Consider the following 18184-nt stretch of genomic DNA (forward strand, 5'->3'; position numbering starts at 1 on the left):
GCAGTCTGGCCTCTGCTTCTCCTGGCCCGTGCCCTGGCCAAACCCGGGTCCCAGGCCCCAGAGGCCAAGGTGCAGCCAGACAGCCATGGGCCAGGCCTGGGGAGGCAGCGGGGCCAGGGAGGGCCGCCCCCGCCCCCCAGGATGGGTGTGGGGAGGCAGCTGGAGCCCGTTGTCCCAGCCCAAGTCCCCAGCGCCTCCCTGGAGTGGCCCTCGGCTGGAGGGGCGGCCTTCCCATCTGCTCTTCTTCCACACGAACCCCCAAACCACACACAGGCTGAGCCACACTAGCTGCCCTCCGCCCCACATCACAAGTCAGAACCCCTACTCCTGACTGGAGGGCACTGCACAGACCACCCCCTCGGGGGTGCCGAGAGGGCCCAAGCTGCCCACAGGCAGGCCAGCGGCCACAGTGGCCTGGGTGGAGCTGTGCTGTGCTCTCAAGACGCACACCCTCTCTGGTCCTGGCAGGCAGCGCTGCGCCAAGGAGGCAGGAAGCGAGCGAGACAGACACAGCCCCGCTTCCTGCCCCAGCGCGGCCTCCAAGAGCGCAGGCAGAGCAGAGCCGCCTTTATCTGCCTCCTCCTGGCAGCCTCCTTGCTGACGTCAGCGAGACACTGTTTACTTGCTAACAGGACCAGACTGCGTGACCTCCCGCCCCTCTGCAGGCCAGGATCTGGAACCTTCCTCGGCGCCTCCCCAGATGAACACAAGGAGAGTAAAAGTGGGGGTGCCCTCAAATCCGGCTCTGTCCACCCCTCCCTCCTCACAGCCTTGTCTGTGTTACTGACACATAGTCACGAGGTTTTTTATGTTCCGTTAGCTGGGGGGCCTGGGCAGTCCATCCGACTCCTCTGAGCTCAGGTTGGGAAAGCACCTGCCCTGGCAGTAACATTTCCTACATCGGGAACTGCTGGAAGACCTTGTTCAACGCACGTGGCCGCGACCACCTCCAGGGTGCCTGCACGCCTGCTAACTGGGCGGTCACGGGGCAGTGCGGCCCCCCACGGGGCTCCTGCCCTGGGAACCTGTGGTCATGCCTGGGCACGCTTTGGGTTGTCACATCTGGGGTGCTCCTGGCGTCCAGGGGCTGCAGGCCAGGCCTGCTGTTTCACACGCTGCTAAGCCCCTCGCCCCGAATATCTGCTCCACAGCATCGTTGATCGCGCAGGGCTCAGAAGCCCTGATAGAACCTTCCACGCTGCCAGGAGGATGAAGCCGGAGCTGTGCGAGCCCTTGGCTGACAGCGGCTGATGTTACTTTGACCGCCTGCTCCTCACCTCGGCCCCAAGAAGTCAGAGTGGAAATCATGACACTTATTTTCCAAAAAGGAAACCAAAGCCCTAGAGCAGGACGCGCTGACCAGAGCTGGACCTGGGGCCTGGCCCAGGGGCTCAGAGGGCGGCGGGTCCGCTGGAGCCGCCCACAGTCTCAGAAGCTTCCGGCCCCGGGACCCGACTTTCTGGGCTGGTTGACGGGCAAGGTTGCTGCCCAGGGGCCTGGCAGGGCACCCCGAGCAGTCCCTGCCCCCTCCCATGGTGCCAGGGGAGGGGGGACAGTCCAGGAAGACCTGGACATGCTCAGCACACGCAGGCCTTGGGAACAGCAGAAATGACTGCTGTCTGCAGCCCCGAGCCCTGCAAGAAGGCGTAGGAAATGCACTGACCCGGGAAGGTGTGCCCCACACCCGAGGAGTGGACATGGGGGGCAGCCGCACTGGCAGCAAGGCCAAGGCAGAAGCTTGGGACTGGGCCCCCGCGTGTGCCAGACACCACCTTGGACCCCCACTCCTCCTCTGAGGCCCTGAAAGCTGGCAGGCATGACCGTCTGGACCCCCACTTTACTGCAGGGAAGCCGGGCCCAGGGAGTTCCAGAACCCTGCCCAAGGGCACGAGATCCCCCCGCCCCGGGTTTGGCCCCGGAGCACGTTGCTGCTGCCACCCCAGCCCGGGGGCCCGTGGGTAGCTGCTACCTACCAGGTGCCCGGCGGCTCTCACCAGCTTGTGGGTGGAGAAGGGGAAGGCGTCGTCGCTCAGGTCGGCCTCCAGCAGCTCCTGGAGAACGGCCCGGCTGTGAGCAAGGAGAAGGCTGGTCAGTCAGTAGGGCGAGAAACACCTGCCAAGCCCACCTGGGTGCGCACCCCGGGCTGGGAGGGCTCTGAGGGCACCGCGGTGGTCAGGCTGAGGTCCTGTCCTCACGGGGCAGACCGCGAACAAACGTGCTCTTAATAAAACACACCAAGGTAGAGACGTGCAAAAGTCCAGTCATACGAGAAAGGCACCTTCAGGACTTCCCTGGCCATCCAGCTAAGACTGCAGAGTAACGTCAGCTAAGACTCTGTTCTTCCACTGCAGGGGGCGTGGGTTTGATCCCCAGTGGGGGAGCTAAGATCTCAAATACCAGGCACCATGGCCAAAAAAATTTATCAAGTTAAAAAAAAAAAAAAAAGGCACCTTCATCGGAAACAGTGGCAGAAATAGCCAAGCCCTGGCTCTCCTTTCTCAGATGGGGAACCCAGGCCTGGGGCAGCTGTCTAACCAGTTAACGCCCGACCTGCCAAAGCCCCCCAAGGGCAGGGGCCCCTCTCCTCGCCCCTCTGCCCGGCTGTGCCCGGAAGAGTCTGAACCTCACGCTTGATACTTCGCCTGAGACCTTCCAGTGTCCATGGAAACCCTCACCTCTGGGGTGCCTTGCTTCTCGCCTCCCTCCCTGCCAGCCTGAGCTCACTCTTGCACCATGCACATTCCCTCCAGGCGTCCCGGCCCCTGTTGAATCTTCCGTCATCCTTCAGGTCTTGGCTCATCTGTCACCTCCTACAAGAAGCCCTCCCGGATTCCCTGAGTCCAGGTCAAGTCCCCCCTCAACGCCCCTGGCCTGAGCCCGCGGCCCTGAAACGTCTCCCACCAGGGCACCTCTCATGGTTGCAAACCTGCCCCACTGAACTGGGAGCTCCGTGCTGACAGGGCCCCCTCTGCAGACATGCCTGGCACAGAAAGGGCACTTGGTAAATGGGACTGATTGAAGGTGGGCTGACTTTGCACCACTGGGCCAGCTCCCCATCGGCAGGAAACAGCTCCCACCCACCCCCATTTCTGCCTTGCAGGGTCCCAGCCAGTGCCCAGAAACACTTCCGACCCTGATGATCCCCGCCCCCCAGGGTGCTGGCAGCTGCCTGCCCACGCTGGCCCGAGGTGCCCGGCCTGCTGCAATGTGTCAGGATCCTTATGTAACATCCCGGCACCCACGCATGCCTGCCCCTGGAGGAAGCACACTCGGTCCTCAAGAAGCCTGTCTACACTGCAGCCCTGGGCGGTGGGGTCTGCCCCACGGGGAAGGAGGAAGGAGCTGGAGCTGGGGCTCAGCAGGGCCGGGGGCCCCCAGTCGGGCACCAGCCTGGGCACGCAGGTCTGCAGGGCACAGGCCAGGGTGTGAGAGGCTGTCCATCCCCCAGTGGGCAGCAGGTGGCACCAGAGGGCACCAGCTCTGGGCGGAGACCAGGTTCAGGCTTACTGTCCCCCGACCTGGTGCTGGGCCCTCTCGTTGCCCTGTGAGGACCGTGGGGCAGGCGTCAGCCAGAGGCCCCGAGCCGAGCACCTGGGTATTAACCACGCAACAGCAACCACCGCCCACCAGGCTGTCTCCACCAGCCACGAGTGGTCTCCTGAGCTTCGGTTAATTAAAAAAATTCTGTCTCGCCGGCCACCTTTCAAGGCCTTGCTGGCCACGTATGGCTTAGAGGCTACCATTCTGGGCCATCAATTCTGAACTGTCTCCCGAAAGTGCCACTGGTTGCAGGCCATCCAGCACCTCCCATGGTCCAGGTGCCACGACACGCTTCCCACGCAACAGCTCAGAAAGTTCAGCCCGTATCAGCGGCGCTGGTGACATTATTATTCATACAAGAAACTTTGGGTTATTTTTGAAGGAGCGAGGACAGCTTGGAGGAGAAAGTTAAGAAATCGCCAGGAGGAGGGGAGCTCGTCTTCCTGCCCTGGCAACCGTCACTCGCTGCCCTCCTGGAGCGGCTTATAATGAGGCTGGGAGAGCTGGCCTGTCCCCGCGGGCCGCGCCTTGATCAGTCTGTCTGGTGCCCCCTCCCTCCCCTGCCCACTCACCCCCCCACCACACCAGAAATAACCCAGTCCCTCCCCAAGGTCGCCATGGCAATGAAGCTTCCGAGGACCGCCTAGCGCTCAGGAGTCCAGGACCACCCCCCCCATCCCCATTCAGCCTAGAGATGCGGACATCAGCTCACCCAGGGGAGAAATGCAGACCCCCACCTGCAGAACAGGGCGCTTCCCCGAGCCGGGCCAGGGCAAGCGTGGTCCATGCATCTTTCTGCAGAATCCCAGCATCCTGGTTCTCCTGCTGCGGCTGGCATGCTCAGCCTCTCTCCACACGCCCCATTCCTGTCCTCTCCTCCTGTCTCAGCACGCCCCCACCCAGCCACCCCTGAGATGACCCTCGTCAAGTCTGCAGGAGCCACCGGGCCGCCAAACCCACCTGTCGATGCTCAGTCTTTGTCCGCTGACCACCCGGACACAGCTCGTCACTCCCTCCTTGGAGTCCTTCCTTACCCTGGCCCTTGAGGCTCCTGCCCACCTCCCATACTCTGGCCCAGCATCAGAGACCCCGATAAAGCCCACGTCCAACCGTGCCCCTCCTCTGCTCAGCCCCCTGTCCTGGAGGAGCAGCCTCTGCCCTTGCGAGCTCTGGCCTCCGCGGGCCTCTGAGCTCGTCCTCCCCCACAGCCCTGCCGTCGCTGCGTTTCCTCCCGCCACGGGGCCTTTGCACCTGCCGCTCCCTCTGTCTGAAACACTGGCCCCTCAGAGAGTGCCAAGGCTTGAGTCCCATTTCCTCCAGTGTCTCCTCCAAGGTCCCCTTAACAGATACTGGCTTTCGTGAGCAGCCCGAGGTCCAGCATCTGATGGATAAGGGACACGACCAACCCTGACTCCACGAGCACTACTGCCGGCCTGTCCGCTGTGGGCCTCTGGGCGACGTGGGGCACACGCAGAGCCACCTGCAGCTCTGCCCGGGAGGGGAGGTCCACCCGCCCAGGACCCAGCCCGGAGCTGCTGGCTTGGCCAGCTCCAAGGCCCCAGGGAAAATGGACCCTGTGGCGGGGTCTGAGGGCAGCGACCAGGGATCCTGGTGTGACCCCAGGCTGACAGGGATGCCCGTGGACACAGCCGTGCGTCGTCTCAGCGAGCAGCTGGGGGATAACCTGGCTGGAGGCACACTGTCCTCTCTTCTTCACCACTAAGGAAAGAAAGCAGTTCTCACCACCTAAAGGGCGGGGTCAGGACTGGAGCAGCTGTTGGAGCACCCCAGGCACCCCGCTGGTCGGCGCCAACACGCGGGGCTTGCCCCTGGTCCTCCACCCCGCCCCCACCCAGCCCTTCCCTGATGCCCAGCCAGAGGGTCTTTCCAAAGTGCACACGTGCCCAGGCGTCCCGTTGCCTCAGACTGTCCGGGCAGAAGCCAGCATCCAAGGGCCTTCTGGGAGCCGGTTCCTCGTGGGTGGGAACACAGCTCAGTAAACGCTCACAGGATGAATCAACGAGCCAATGATCGTCCGTAGACCTAGTCACTGGAGGTGCTCAGGGAGGAGCCAGTGTCCTCCTGCTGCGGAGCACCATTCTCAGCCCGGGTGGCACAGGGAGCCCCAGTCTGGCTCCGCCCACTTAGAAATGGCACACACAGTTCTCAGGCCATATCAACCATCCAGAGGCATCCCTGCCAGACTTCCACGACCCCTGTACCCTCAGGTATTGAGTATGAGTCGTATATTAAGAGCTTTTCCGTATCCCAGTGCTTTGAAAAGCATGTTCCTGGTTGGCCTCTTGAGGGTCGCCGGCACGTTCAGCTCGCTAGCCACCGCGTCCCATCCTAGACCAGTAAATGGTTCTGCCTTGGGCCCAGACAGAGGGACGAGGTGTACCCCGGCCCTCAAGTCCCCATCCTCTCCTCACCTGGCCGGGCCCTGGACGCTGATCAGGCCCAGGTCCTCGGAGCTGTCAATGAGCTGGCACCGGAACTTCCGGTCCTGCAGCACGGTCCTGATGTGGGACCAGTTGTGCTGGGCTGCGGCCCCACCCACAGCCAGGTAGTATCCGTTCCCTGCAGGAGAAGCGCCGGGACTCAGAGCAGGGCTGTGGGGAGGCAGGAGGAGGCAGGACCAGGAGGGGCGGCCCAAGGCCTCCGTGGAGGAAACAAGCCCTCCTCCCTTGAACGTGAGCCACCCAGGCCTGAGTCGGGGGACCCTCCCAATGGGGCTCTGGGTTCTCATCGCCCACAGGACAGAATGCCAAGGGAGCATTTTCAGGGAGCGTCCAAGGCTTTCTCCCACTTCTCAAAGGGTCTGTGATCCAGGGAAGTGTAAGCGCCCCCAGCACAGTCACCCCTCGGGAGATCCTGAGTCCCACCTCAGCCACCAGCGCTGGGTGACCTCGGACAAGCCTCTGTCCCTTTCTGAGGCTGCATCCTCACCAGTTCCCATCTCTCTCCACATTCCCATGTCCCCACCCCATTCCCAGGGTTCCCAGCGGTGGGCTTTCAGAGGCTGGAATTTTACAGCCATCACACCACTGACCCTCCCCCAGAGGCTGACACGCGTCAACACCCTCGGGTTTCTGAAAAGGAGACTGAGGTTCAGAGAGGCCCCACGTGGAAGACTGCCTCTAGCCAGCTCTGAGTCCACAGCCTGTGGAGCAGCCACTGGGCCAAACCGCCCCCCGGGAACTGCTGAGCGGAGGGCAGCCCAGCTCCGCCTGGTGTCCTGAGAGCCACCGTCCCGGGCGGGCGACCTTAGACGGCCGTGTGGCCCTCGGTCCCTGGAGAACCTGTCACTGTCTGTGGATCTTGGCCACCGCTCTCCCTCCTGGATGGGAGGGGCTGCCGCACGAGAGACCAGACGGCTCCCACGCCCGCCGAGGGGTGATGTGATGGGCAGCAGACCTCGCTCAGGGAATCAGACCCGTACAGATAAGGGGCTCGGACGCTGAGCTCCCTGTCACTGGAGGCATGCAAGCAGAAGTGGAGGACCTGCAGAGGGCAGTCCAGGCATCAGCTTGGGCCCAGAGCTGGAGATCTTCAAAGGACCTGTCCCCTGCCTCAGACTGGGAGTTCCATGGGAACCAAGACAGCCGATTCGGCAGAGATGCCGGAGGCAGGAAGGAGGTAACTTCTCCCTCCACGTGGGAGGCACGGCCTTATCCGTGGCTCACTCTGTTCTGGGCAGGTGAGCTGAGCACACCCATGCTGATGCCGCCCTGAAACCCCGCAGGACAGGCAGGTTCAAAGGCATAGCCACCGAGCACTCAGGGCTCAGCACCGCTGCCCAAACAAAGGCTGCATTCAGCCTGAAGCAAGACCTCTGGTGTCCCAGGCCCTGACCGCAGCGGGCGCACGCGGGATTGCAGCAAGACCTCTGGTGTCCCAGGCCCTGACCGCAGCAGGTGCACGCAGGATTGCAGAGCAGCCTCGGAAGCCCTTCCCGCCCGTCCCGCACTGGCCGCCGCCTCACTGAGCTAGGCTGCCGTCGGGGCGCTGCTGGGCCCCGGGGCACCTCTCACCTTCAAAGGCAGGGGCCAGCGGGGAGGCCTGGGGGCCGGGGGCCAGGCGGCTCACGGTCAGGTCGCTCTCTGTGCCCCCGCGGTGGTTCAGCATGCACGTGTACACTGTGGAGCCTGCGGGCAGGAGAAAGACCCCAGAGAGGGGGGAGCCGCTCAGCAGGGCAGGCGGTCCCTCAGAGCTGGGCAACCTTGGCCAGATGCTTGGGGGAACCCCGACAGGCCTCTCAGCTTGGTGATGCCGCCGTGACTCGATGACCCAGAGAGGGACAGGCAGGCCACCGAGCACCGCCATCCTCGGAGGAGGAAGGAGCAAGAAGACTTACTTATTCTGAAATGTGACTCTTCCCACCCATCCCTCCCACCCACCCCCCACCTCACGCTGGGGCACTTTCAGGGCAGGATTTACTTCTCATTCACTTTGGTGCTCGAGTGCCAAGCCTGGCATAGCAGAAGCTCCATGAATGCTGAATACATGAATATGTGGATGGAAGATGGGGATGAATGGGGAGGTGGGGAGAGGGGAGGGGCAGGGATGGATGGGAGGAGGGGTGGGGGGTAGAAGGATGTTAGCAGGGTGAATGGGGGGAGGGGGACCAGGGGAGGTGGGTAGCAGGGGCATGTGATGAGGTGTGTGGGTGGTTTGGCAGGATACATGGTGTAATGGGTTGCACTGTGTCTCCCTAAATGGTGTGTTGGGGTCCTAAATCCCAGTCCCTCTGAAAAATGGACCTTATCTGGAAATAGGGTCTTTGCAGATGGGATCACGTTAAGAAGATCAGAACTCATGAGAATGGACCTGATCTCACATGACTCATGTCCTTAGAAGAAGAATACGCAGGGAGACGGCCTGTGACCGCAGAGGCAGAGGCTGGAGTGATGTAGTTGAAAGTTGTGGGCTGGCGGCCGCGGCCGGAAGCCAGGAGATCCCACGGTCTCTGGCCCTGACTTTGAACTTCCAGCGTCAGACTCTTAAGACAACACATGAGGGTTGTTTAAAGCCATTCAGTGCGGTATTTCGGTGCAGCAGTATCACCAGGAAGTAACAGCAGTGGGGCCGGGAGAGTTTGGGGGCAGGTAGATGGGTGGGGAAGACGCTAAGCGCATGGTTGATGAAAAAAGGGGAAGTGAGGATCCCAAACACTGTCTGGGACACACTTACACCACGGGATTATTCATCCTTCATTCCGAATTCAAATGCAAGTGAGCATCCTGTGTTTTCACTGAATTCTAGAAACCCTATCGGAGAGAGCATTCCTAGAGGGGGAATGGACAGGCTCCTCAGCCCCAGGAGACTGTTCTGAGAGCCTGCTGCTTCGAACCCCCTCTCGAACAAAGTCAGAGGTGGATAGTGGAGGACGCAGAGGAAGGTGGAGGGGGCTGGGCCTTGGGGCTTGGCGACCAGGGCAGAGGGGGCTGGAGGCGGGGGCCCAGGGCTAGGCTGGGGGCAGAGCCGTGAGCTGCGTGAGCCCGGAGCGGTCAGCCTGTGCCCAGGGCCGCGCTGAGGCGGGGGAGGCACGCAGCCCTCCCGCTCCATACCTGGGGGCCGGCTGACGTCGGCGGAGAAGAGCCAGTCGGCAGCCTTCCTGGCGTCTGGGCCCACCAGGAAGAACTTCCCGAAGTAGGACATGTCGAACACGGCCGCGGCCCCCCTGCAGGCCAGACACTCCTTCTTGATCTGAAAAGTTCCAGAGTTGGGGTACCATGGGGGCTTCGGGACCCGCCTCCCCGAGAAAGACCCCACAGCCCTGGGCTCCAAGACCCTCTCCTCCCCTCCAGCTAGAAACGCACGGGCACACTCTCCTCGGGCGCAGGAAGAGCGCCCTGCTGGTGCGCATGTGCACAGTGTCCTCGGGCACAGGGAAGAGCGCCCTGCCGGTGCAGGAGACCCGGGGGGAGCGCGGGCCGCGAGAGGATACGCTCCAAAGGGTGAAGGCCAGTGGAATGTGTTCTTTGACCACAATGGAATCCAATTAGAAATCCGCAGCAGAAGGAAAATTGGGAAGTTCACAAATAAGTGAAACTAGAAAACACACTTCTTAATAACCAGTGGATCAAGGGAAAAGGTCACCAGGAGGATTGGAAACCCTTGGAGAGGGATGAACACGAGGAAACAACGTGTGCAGACTGACGCGCGGAGGCCAGCGCCGTCTCATCCGACGTTATACCTGCAAAGGCTCTCAAGTCAGCCACCTCGCACTCCGCTTGGAGAAACCAGAAAAGGGAAAGCAAATTAAACCCAGTGCAGGCAGAAGGAAAGAAATAACAAAGACTGGAAAGGAAATAAACAAAAATCTCAAAAGATAGAGAAAATCAGCAAATGGAAAACTGGTTTTTGGAAAAGTTCAGTGAAATTAGCAAATCGTTAACTGAAATTACCAAGAATCAAAAACGACTCCAAGTGCTAAAATCAGGAATGAAAGAAAGGTGTCACTATCCAATTCATAGGAGAGAATTGTAAGGACTCCTGTGAGCCACTGTCCACCAATAAATCAGACACGAAACAGAAATTCCCAGAAAGACACAAATCGCTGAAGTCGGTTGAAGGGGAAACAGACAGTCTGAACAAATCTACAACCAAAAGAGACTTCTTCAGTCATTTAAAACTCTCCACACGGAAAAGCCCAGGCCCACATGGCTTCACTGGTGAATTTTACCAAACATTCAAAGAAGAATTAATACCAGTTCTTCACAAACTCTTCCCGTGAGGCCAACATTACCCCAAAACCAAAACCAAAGGCCTCATAAGAAAATCAGAGACCAATATCCTTCATGACTATAGCTACAAAAAACCTCCATGATATACTAACACACTAGATTCAACAACATATAAAAAGGATTACGTGATCAAGTGGAATTTATTCCAGAAATGGGAGTCTGGCTCACCATTCCCAAATCAATATAATGTACCATATTAATGGAACAAAGGACAAAAACCAAATGGTCATCTCAGTAGATGCAGAAAAAGTATTTGACAAAATCCAACACCAGTTCATGATAAAAACTCCATATAAACTACAACTAAAAGGGAATTTGCTTGACCTGATAAAAGGCACGAGCAAAATCCCACTTAATGAGGAGAGACTGGATGTCCGCTGCTAAGACCAGGAACAAGACGGGGCTGTCCCCTCTGCCACTTCCACTCAACATCGTATTGGTAGAATTTTTCTGCTACCAGTGATATCATTAAAGAAGTGAAAAGACAACCCACAGAAGGGAAAAAATAATTATAAATCATAAATCGGGTAAGGGACTTGTATCCAGAATGTATAGAGAATTCTTATAATCCAATAAAAAGACAACTCAATTTTAAAATAAGCAAAATATCCAAATAGAAATTTATCCAAAAAAGATATAGAAATGACTAAATAAGCACATAAAAAAGACGTTCAATATCATTGGTCATTAGGGAACATTGTGCTGGAGGTCCGACCCAGGGCAATTAGGCAAGAAGAAATAAAAGGTATCCAGACTGAAAAAGAAGAAGTAAAACTATCTCTATTTACAGATGACATGATCTTACATATAGAAAATCCTAGAGAACTCACTGAAAAAAAATCTTATAATTAATAAAATAGTTCAACCAGGTTGGAGGATATAGGGTCAACATAAACAAAAAAATAATTTCTATACAATAGCAGTGAGCCATTAATGAAATTAGGAAAATAATTCCATTTACATCTTCAAAAAGAGTTTTTAAAGGCTTACAAATAAATTGAACAAATGAGGGGCAAATTTGTACTCTCAAGAAAATGTCTCTGAAGAAAATTAAAGCAGACCTAAATAAATGGAAAGGCCTCTCGTGTTTGCAAGATGAAGACTTACCATTGCTAAGATGAGGGTAGCACCTCATGTTGGTCTACAGATTTGACAGGGTCTCTACCAAAACCCCAGCGGGCTTCTCGGCAGACGTTGACAAACTGAGGCTAAACTTCACACAGAAATGCACGGCGCTTGGAATGTTCAAGACAATCTTGAAAAAGGAGAACAAAGCTAGAAGATCTGCTCTTCCTGATTTCAAAACTCACTACAAAGTTACTGTACTCGAGACAGTGGTGCAAACATACGGATGGAAATGTAGATCAGTGGGATGGAATGGAGAGTCCAGAGATAAACCCTCACCTTATGGCCAGCTGATCTGCGCAAGGATGCCAGGACAATTCAATGGGGAAAAGAGTAACCTTCCACAGATGGTGCCGAACAACTGAATAGCCACTTGCAAAAGTCTAAAGCTGGGTCCCTTCTTACACCTTTCACGAAGCTTCATCAAAATGGACCACAGACCTACGTATAAGACTGAAAACTACACAGTTCTGAGAAGAAGACATAGTAAACCATTGTGACCTGAGTTAGGAAACACTTTCTTAAATATGACACCAAAGCCCCAGGGACAAAAGAAGGCATCCATAAGCTGTTTTCATTCAGTCACCAAGTCATGTCCAACTATTTGCAACTCCATGGACTGCAGCACGCCAGGCTTCCCTGTCCCTCACCATCTCCTGGAGTTTGCCCAAGTTCATGTCCATGTCAAGTACATAAGCTGTACTTCATCAAAATTAGGAACTTTTGTGCTACCGATGATATCACTAAAAAAGTGAAAAGACAACCCACAGAAGGGAAAAAATAATTACAAATCATAAATCGGATATGGAACTTGTATCCAGAATGTATAGAGAGTTCTTATAACCCAGTAAGAAGACAAACAACTCGATTTTAAAATGAACAAAATATCCAAATTGAAATTTCTCCGAAACAAAGAAATGGCTAAATAAGCACATAAAAAAGATGTTCAACATCATGGGTCATTGGGGAAACGCAACTCAGATCGTTGAGATACCACTTCACACCCACGAGGATGGCTAGAACCAAAAACAGAATTACGAACGCCGATGAGGATAGAGAAATTGAAACCTCGTCCACCAAGGGTGGGGACATAAAATGGTGCAGCCACTTTGGAAAACCCTCGGCAGGTCCCCAAAAATGTTAAACGCGGAGTCACTACATGCCCCAGCACTCCCGCTCCTAGATACGAGAACTGAAAACATTTGCCTAAAAACCTGTGCACACATTTGCAGAGCAGCATTATTCACGATGGCCCCAAAGTCCAATGACTCACGCGTCCGTCCACAGATGAATGGATAAATAAAAAGGAGTGTACCCCTGCCATGGAATACTGTTCCGAAGAAGAAGTAACAAAGCACTGACATGTCCTCAAACATGGAGGTGACAGAGGCCAGTCACCAAAGACCACCACTGTGTGAGTGCCTTACGGGAAACGTCCAGATACGATACATCTACAGAGACAGGACGTAGATCAGAGGCTTCCGGAAGGTGAGTTTGGAATGAGAGAGGGGCAGAGGCCACGAGAGGGCCAGCAGCCCGCGCCTTCTCCCCCATCCCACGGTTCAGACGCCACTGCCCAGCGGTCTACAATTAGCCTTACAGCCAGCTGCCTGCTGAGGCCCAGGCACGGGGCGTGGTCTGCTCAGGGTTACACAGGAGGAAATGATGGAGCCTGGGTCTATCCAGCAGTGCCCGGACCCCAAGAGGCCCCCAAGTGCATCCTCCCCACCGTGTCTTCAGTGATTCCACCTGGATGGGAGGGAGGGCATGGATGGCGAGTCTCTATACCAGGGAAACTGGCCAGCGTGGGGCCAGCTCCCTGCCCTCTACCCCGGGGCAGCTGGCTGCCACACAGCATCCCACTGACTCATCTCCTGAACCCCAAAGGCCGCTGCTCACCACTGTCCAGACCCCACCACCCTTTACAGCTCCCCCTCCACTGTCAGGCGTCAGGGTGCCTTCGCTTACGCTGCTGGGGCTGCAGATCCAACCCCCAGACAACTTGCAGGCCAAGTCTCATCTGCCCGGGCTGGGGAAGCTGCCAAGGCTGAGAACGAGCGTGCATCTCCTGCTCCGGGATGTCGAGGCGCCTCTGCTGGGATGCAGCCAGGAAGTGGAGCTGGCACCCCGGCCCGGCGCCCACATCCTTAAGGGCCTGAACACCCTGTGGGCCTTGGAAGCCGCCCCGCGGAGGTGCCAGACGGAGTCCCATTCGCTCCTGGGAGAGGCAGCCCCCAGGGCCTCCTGGACTTCCCGAGGCACGTGCCTCCCCTCCCGTTTCAGAAGCCTCTTCCCCAGCGCCTTCACTAGAGCAAGCCTGGGGGGGCGTGTGGTTCCTTCCCTACGGGATCAGGTGCAAAGTCCAGGTATGGGCCACGCTCAAGATACATTCAGGATTTGTAGGCAGCAGCAGCAGAGCATGAAACCCAGCCCACGGTGCTTCTGAGTGAGGGGCCTCACACGACTGCAGGGGCCCCACGTCCAGGAGGCTTCTCAGGCCTCCCGTCTCTGGGGACAACCCCCAGGCTGAGGCTGTGGCCCCAGCCCAGTGTAGACACTGAGCGGGCCTTCATCCCCCTGTGCGGTCGGCCACATGCTCACGGACACAGAGAGCACATTCTCCTCTGGAACACAACAGCTGGGTGTCTCAGCAGGGACACTGGAGTTGTCTTCTCTGCAGACACTGAGAACCCCTAGCGTGATGCGGACCTGGGGGAGGCCTGGCCCCTAGGACCCCGTCACCTCCTCTCCCACTGTACCAGGGAGCTGGGCTTGGAAGGGCCCAGGAGCCACCGGAGCAGCCACACCTGCCCATTTCCAGAGCAAGCTGGGCAGTGAGCGGGCCCCAGCTGCGGTCTCCTCTGCTCGCCCCCTGGGGGTCCCGTCTTGGACCTCCTTGTTCTGGGTCTGCTCGGTCAGAGCGGCAGACGGAAACCATGGCCCCAGATCCGGCAGGGGGCTCGCCACCCACAGTCACACTTGGGGGCGGTTCCAAGGCCTCCAAGAGATGAATCCCCAGCCCGAGACCACACAGCCTGAGCCAGGCCAGGCCGCCTGGCTGATGCCCCCAGCAGGCCGCGCCACTGGCAAAGTCTCAGAACAGCCGGAGGGCCGAGGAGAGCATCACCTATTCTGCCTCAAAACTGAGTCAGCCCAAAGCGGGATGGGGGTACAGGGAGCCGGCTGGGAGAGGGCCGGAGCTCCCCGGGTGCCTCCCCCGACCGGCCCAAAGTGCCGCCCAGCTTTCTGCCCCTTGGGGTTGGGGGCCTACCACATCGTGGTGAGGAGGGAAGCTGAAGGTGTGCTCCTGGCCCAGCAGCCGGCCGTAGGTGTAGTCCTCGCGGGCCCGATGCCCGTACGCCCCGCAGTAGTCATAGGGGAGCACCTGCGGCAGGCGAGGGGGTGTCACAGCCCGGCCCTCCTCCCTGCACACGCTGCCTGGAGACCGAGGCCCACAGGACAGACGGATCTTGGCCCTGCCCTCGCCAGGCCCCACCCGCATCACGGGGCAGCGCGTTGCGGACGGGGCTGGCTCAGGCATGCCAGCAGCACGGCACGAGCGAACTGTGGTCTCCGCGGCAGTGGGAGGGCGGGGCCCGAGACGGAGGAGAAATGGGGTGTGCTCGGGCAGGCAAAGAGGGGGAGAGAGGGGGCTGAACAGCAAACAGGGCGGGTTGACTGGGACCCCAGGGGCCACCCCAGGGCTTCCGCCTCAGTGCCGAGGGGCTGCGATGAGGCCCAGGGGTCAGCCTGCTGAAGAAGAGAGAGACAGAGTCAGGGGTGGGGTGGCTGCCGCAAGGATTCCGGATGCTGTTGCCATGGCGATCCAGGATGCGGTCCCGCTCCGGCCTGGCCCTGCTCAGAGGGTCTTGCACGTTCAGGAAGGGAGTCTCTGGACAGGTGGGGGAACCAAGGTGCAGAGAGACTGACGCTTGCCTCCAGTCCCCGGAGAGCCCTGACTGCCTGGCCTGAGGCAAGGCGGTGGGCCCCAGAGGCTGGGACTCAGCGCCTCTTACCTTGGCCTCTCCTGTGCTTGGCCAGCCGCTCTCAGGGAGGCCCAGAACCCCACACCCCACTCTAGTCCTGTTCCTGCTGATGGAGCCCCTCCTTCCCAACTCCACGGCCACTCCTGGAAAAGCGTGAGCAAGCCCGGCACCTCTCACCCACAGCAGGGCCAGCCCCGCCCTGTCTCTTCTCACCAGTAAGAGCTGAGGGTGAGGTCTTGACTGAACTGGGCCTCTCTGTTCCTCCAAGTACCCCCTCAGTCCCCACCCCCAGCTCCTGGCCGAGCCCTGGTCCAGGGAAGGCCTTTACAGGAGTCTCTGCAGGAAGTCATCTCCCTGGCCTGCCAAGTGGCTCCCACTGGCCCCTGAGGCCCCTGCAGGAACACCCCAGCCTGCTGCAGCCTGGCCAGGAAGCAGGGAGTAGGGGATGTCCGGCCGCCCAATGCCCTGGGCTCCCAGGGTGGCTCCTGGGTGGGAGGGGGCTGCAAAGCCCACCCATCTACGAACCAAGGGTGTGTTCCTGATTCTGGCTGTGGTCTCCTCCCCTTGCCCATGGGTTCTGGGAAAGAGGGGCTTCCAGGCACCAGGCTGGAGGCAGGGAGGGGTCTGTGCAGGCCTCTCCTCTCTGCTGACCCCAGAGGTCATCAGGAACTTGCCTTGGGACATGGTTGCTATGGAGATGGGAGATAGGTCGCACTTGGAAGGTGGCTGCTGAAGTATAGCGGCAGGAAGGGGCTTTTCATTTGTAAAAACCTGGATCCACTCCTATCCCCCTGGTTGTATTAAAGCATCACACCACCTGCCCCAGAGACCCAGGGCCTCACAGGCAGGATGGTTCCCAGTCTTTCCTCTGAGAACCCAGTTCCCTGGGAGGAACTGGGTGGGAGTTGGGAGCCCCCAAGAGGGCACCCAGAGGCCAGGACACTGCGAAAACCCCAACTTACAAACTAACACACGGAATGCGTCATTTTGTGCTCAATCCTCCTACTCACATTAACAGTTGCAGCCGCCAAAAATATATAACAACATTATGAGAAGATGCTCTAATTTCTCCCGTCAACGGGGGAGTCTCGTGTGTGGCCTCCTCGCTGTGGAGCACCAGCTTTCCTGGGCCCCTGGCCCATCTAAGGCGGTGGGAGGCCGGGCACTGTGGGTGGTGAGTGACGTCCGTGGCAGGGCCCCGAGGTCACAGGCGGACCGGGCGGACCAGCAGGGGCTCGACTTCTCCAAAGGCCAGACGAGCCTCCCACCCCACGGCTCACCAGGCTCCCGAGCGCCAGAGACAGCGAGGGGCGCGGACGCGGGGGTGGGCAGTGGGCGGGGCTGGAGGGCAGGGCCGGGCGTGTGCCGGGGGCCTACTCACCGGAGCTGGGCCCTGGGCGCTGAACCATCCCGGCCGCTCCCAGCCGTGGCGCTCTTGGAACACGCAGCCTCGTGCACGGAGCTCCTGTTGGGGGGCGGGGCACAGCGAGCAGACTCAGGCCTGGTGAACCCCCAGAGCAGGGCAGGGGGGCCGGGACCCGCCACCTGACACCTCAGGGCGTGGACGATACAGAGATGCTGGTGTTCAGACCCAGGACCCAAGCCCAGGCTCTGAGTCCAGGTCTAGGTCCCCCTGGCACCCCAGCTGCCCGCCCTGAGGATCCCCAATCTGTTAGGTCTCCCCTGGCACCCCAGCTGCCCGCCCTGAGAATCCCCAATCTGTAGAACAACCTTCTCCTGTGGACTGAACTGCACCCCAAACTCCTGTGTTGAAGCCTTATCCCCAGAGTGACTGTACTGGGGACAGAGCTGGTGAGGAGGGAATTAGGGGAAATGAGGGCCCAAGGGCGGAGCCCAGATCCTTATCAAGTGAGGAGGAGCCAACACAGCGGGGAGATGGCCGTCCCGAAGCCAGGAAGAAGGCCCTCACCAGGGACCGGGCGGTGGACTCCTTTACCCCTGACCATCCAGCCCCCAGAACGGTGAGAAATGAGCCCGAGCCCCCCAGCTGGCGGCGTCTGTTACAGGACAGCCGGGGACCCCGTGATGCCACAGCCGGTGTCTACCCAGGAGGAATGAAACCAGGGGAATGGCCAAGCTGTGCACACACGCGTTCACAACAGCCCTGACGAATGCAGGGGCGGCAGGTGTGGCCCACCCATACGACAGGGCGTCAGCCTCCGAAAGGAAGGACATTCTGACACCTGTTAGATCACAGACGAACCCCAGGAGCAAGCTAAGGAGAAGGAGCCAGTCACCAAAGGCCGCGTGGTGTATGATTCCATTTCTCTGAAATGACTAGAGGAGGCCAGTCCCAGAGACAGAGAGTACAGCACTGGTGCTCAGACGTAAAGAATCCGCCGGCAACGCAGGAGACCCGGCTTCAATCCCTGGGTCGGGAGGATCCCCTGGAGGAGGATTCTTGCCTGGAGAACCCCATAGATGGAGGAGCCTGGCGGGCTCCAGTCCACCGGGTCGCAGGGAGTCGGATACGACAGAGCGACTAACACTTTCACTCACTTTCGATTTTGCGAGGCTGGAAGGCGGGGGATGGGGAGTTATTGCTTAACGGGTACGAGGCTTCCTCTTGCGGTGACGGGAATGTTCTGGAACTAGCTGGAGGTATGGTCGCACAGCAGCGTGGAGGCCCTGAAGCCCCCTGAACTGAGCACTTCAGGTTCAAATGGCAAGTTGTATGTGACACGCACTTTGCCACAATAAAACATTACAGCAGATGCAGTAAGTTATTTCAGTGGCAGACCGCTTTGAAAATAAATGCGGTTG

The 18184-nt window shown here is 58.7% G+C and overlaps 1 protein-coding gene across 3 annotated transcripts in view; it reads right to left on the reverse strand.

Annotated features, from left to right (window-relative positions):
• Nucleotides 1-18184, reverse strand: part of SARDH (sarcosine dehydrogenase) — a 60060-nt gene that overhangs the window by 15512 nt on the left and 26364 nt on the right. For all 3 annotated transcript variants that reach the window (XM_061434140.1, XM_061434142.1, XM_061434141.1), the window contains 6 exons: nt 16782-16865; nt 14686-14799; nt 9111-9249; nt 7575-7688; nt 5973-6120; nt 1974-2067 (listed from right to left, as the gene is read on the reverse strand). In XM_061434140.1, the coding sequence (XP_061290124.1) occupies nt 1974-2067; nt 5973-6120; nt 7575-7688; nt 9111-9249; nt 14686-14799; nt 16782-16865 (693 nt within the window). The remainder of the gene's footprint in view (nt 1-1973; nt 2068-5972; nt 6121-7574; nt 7689-9110; nt 9250-14685; nt 14800-16781; nt 16866-18184) is intronic.

The sequence above is a fragment of the Bos javanicus genome, chromosome 11 (genome assembly GCF_032452875.1).
Source record: "Bos javanicus breed banteng chromosome 11, ARS-OSU_banteng_1.0, whole genome shotgun sequence".
NCBI lineage: Eukaryota > Metazoa > Chordata > Mammalia > Artiodactyla > Bovidae > Bos > Bos javanicus.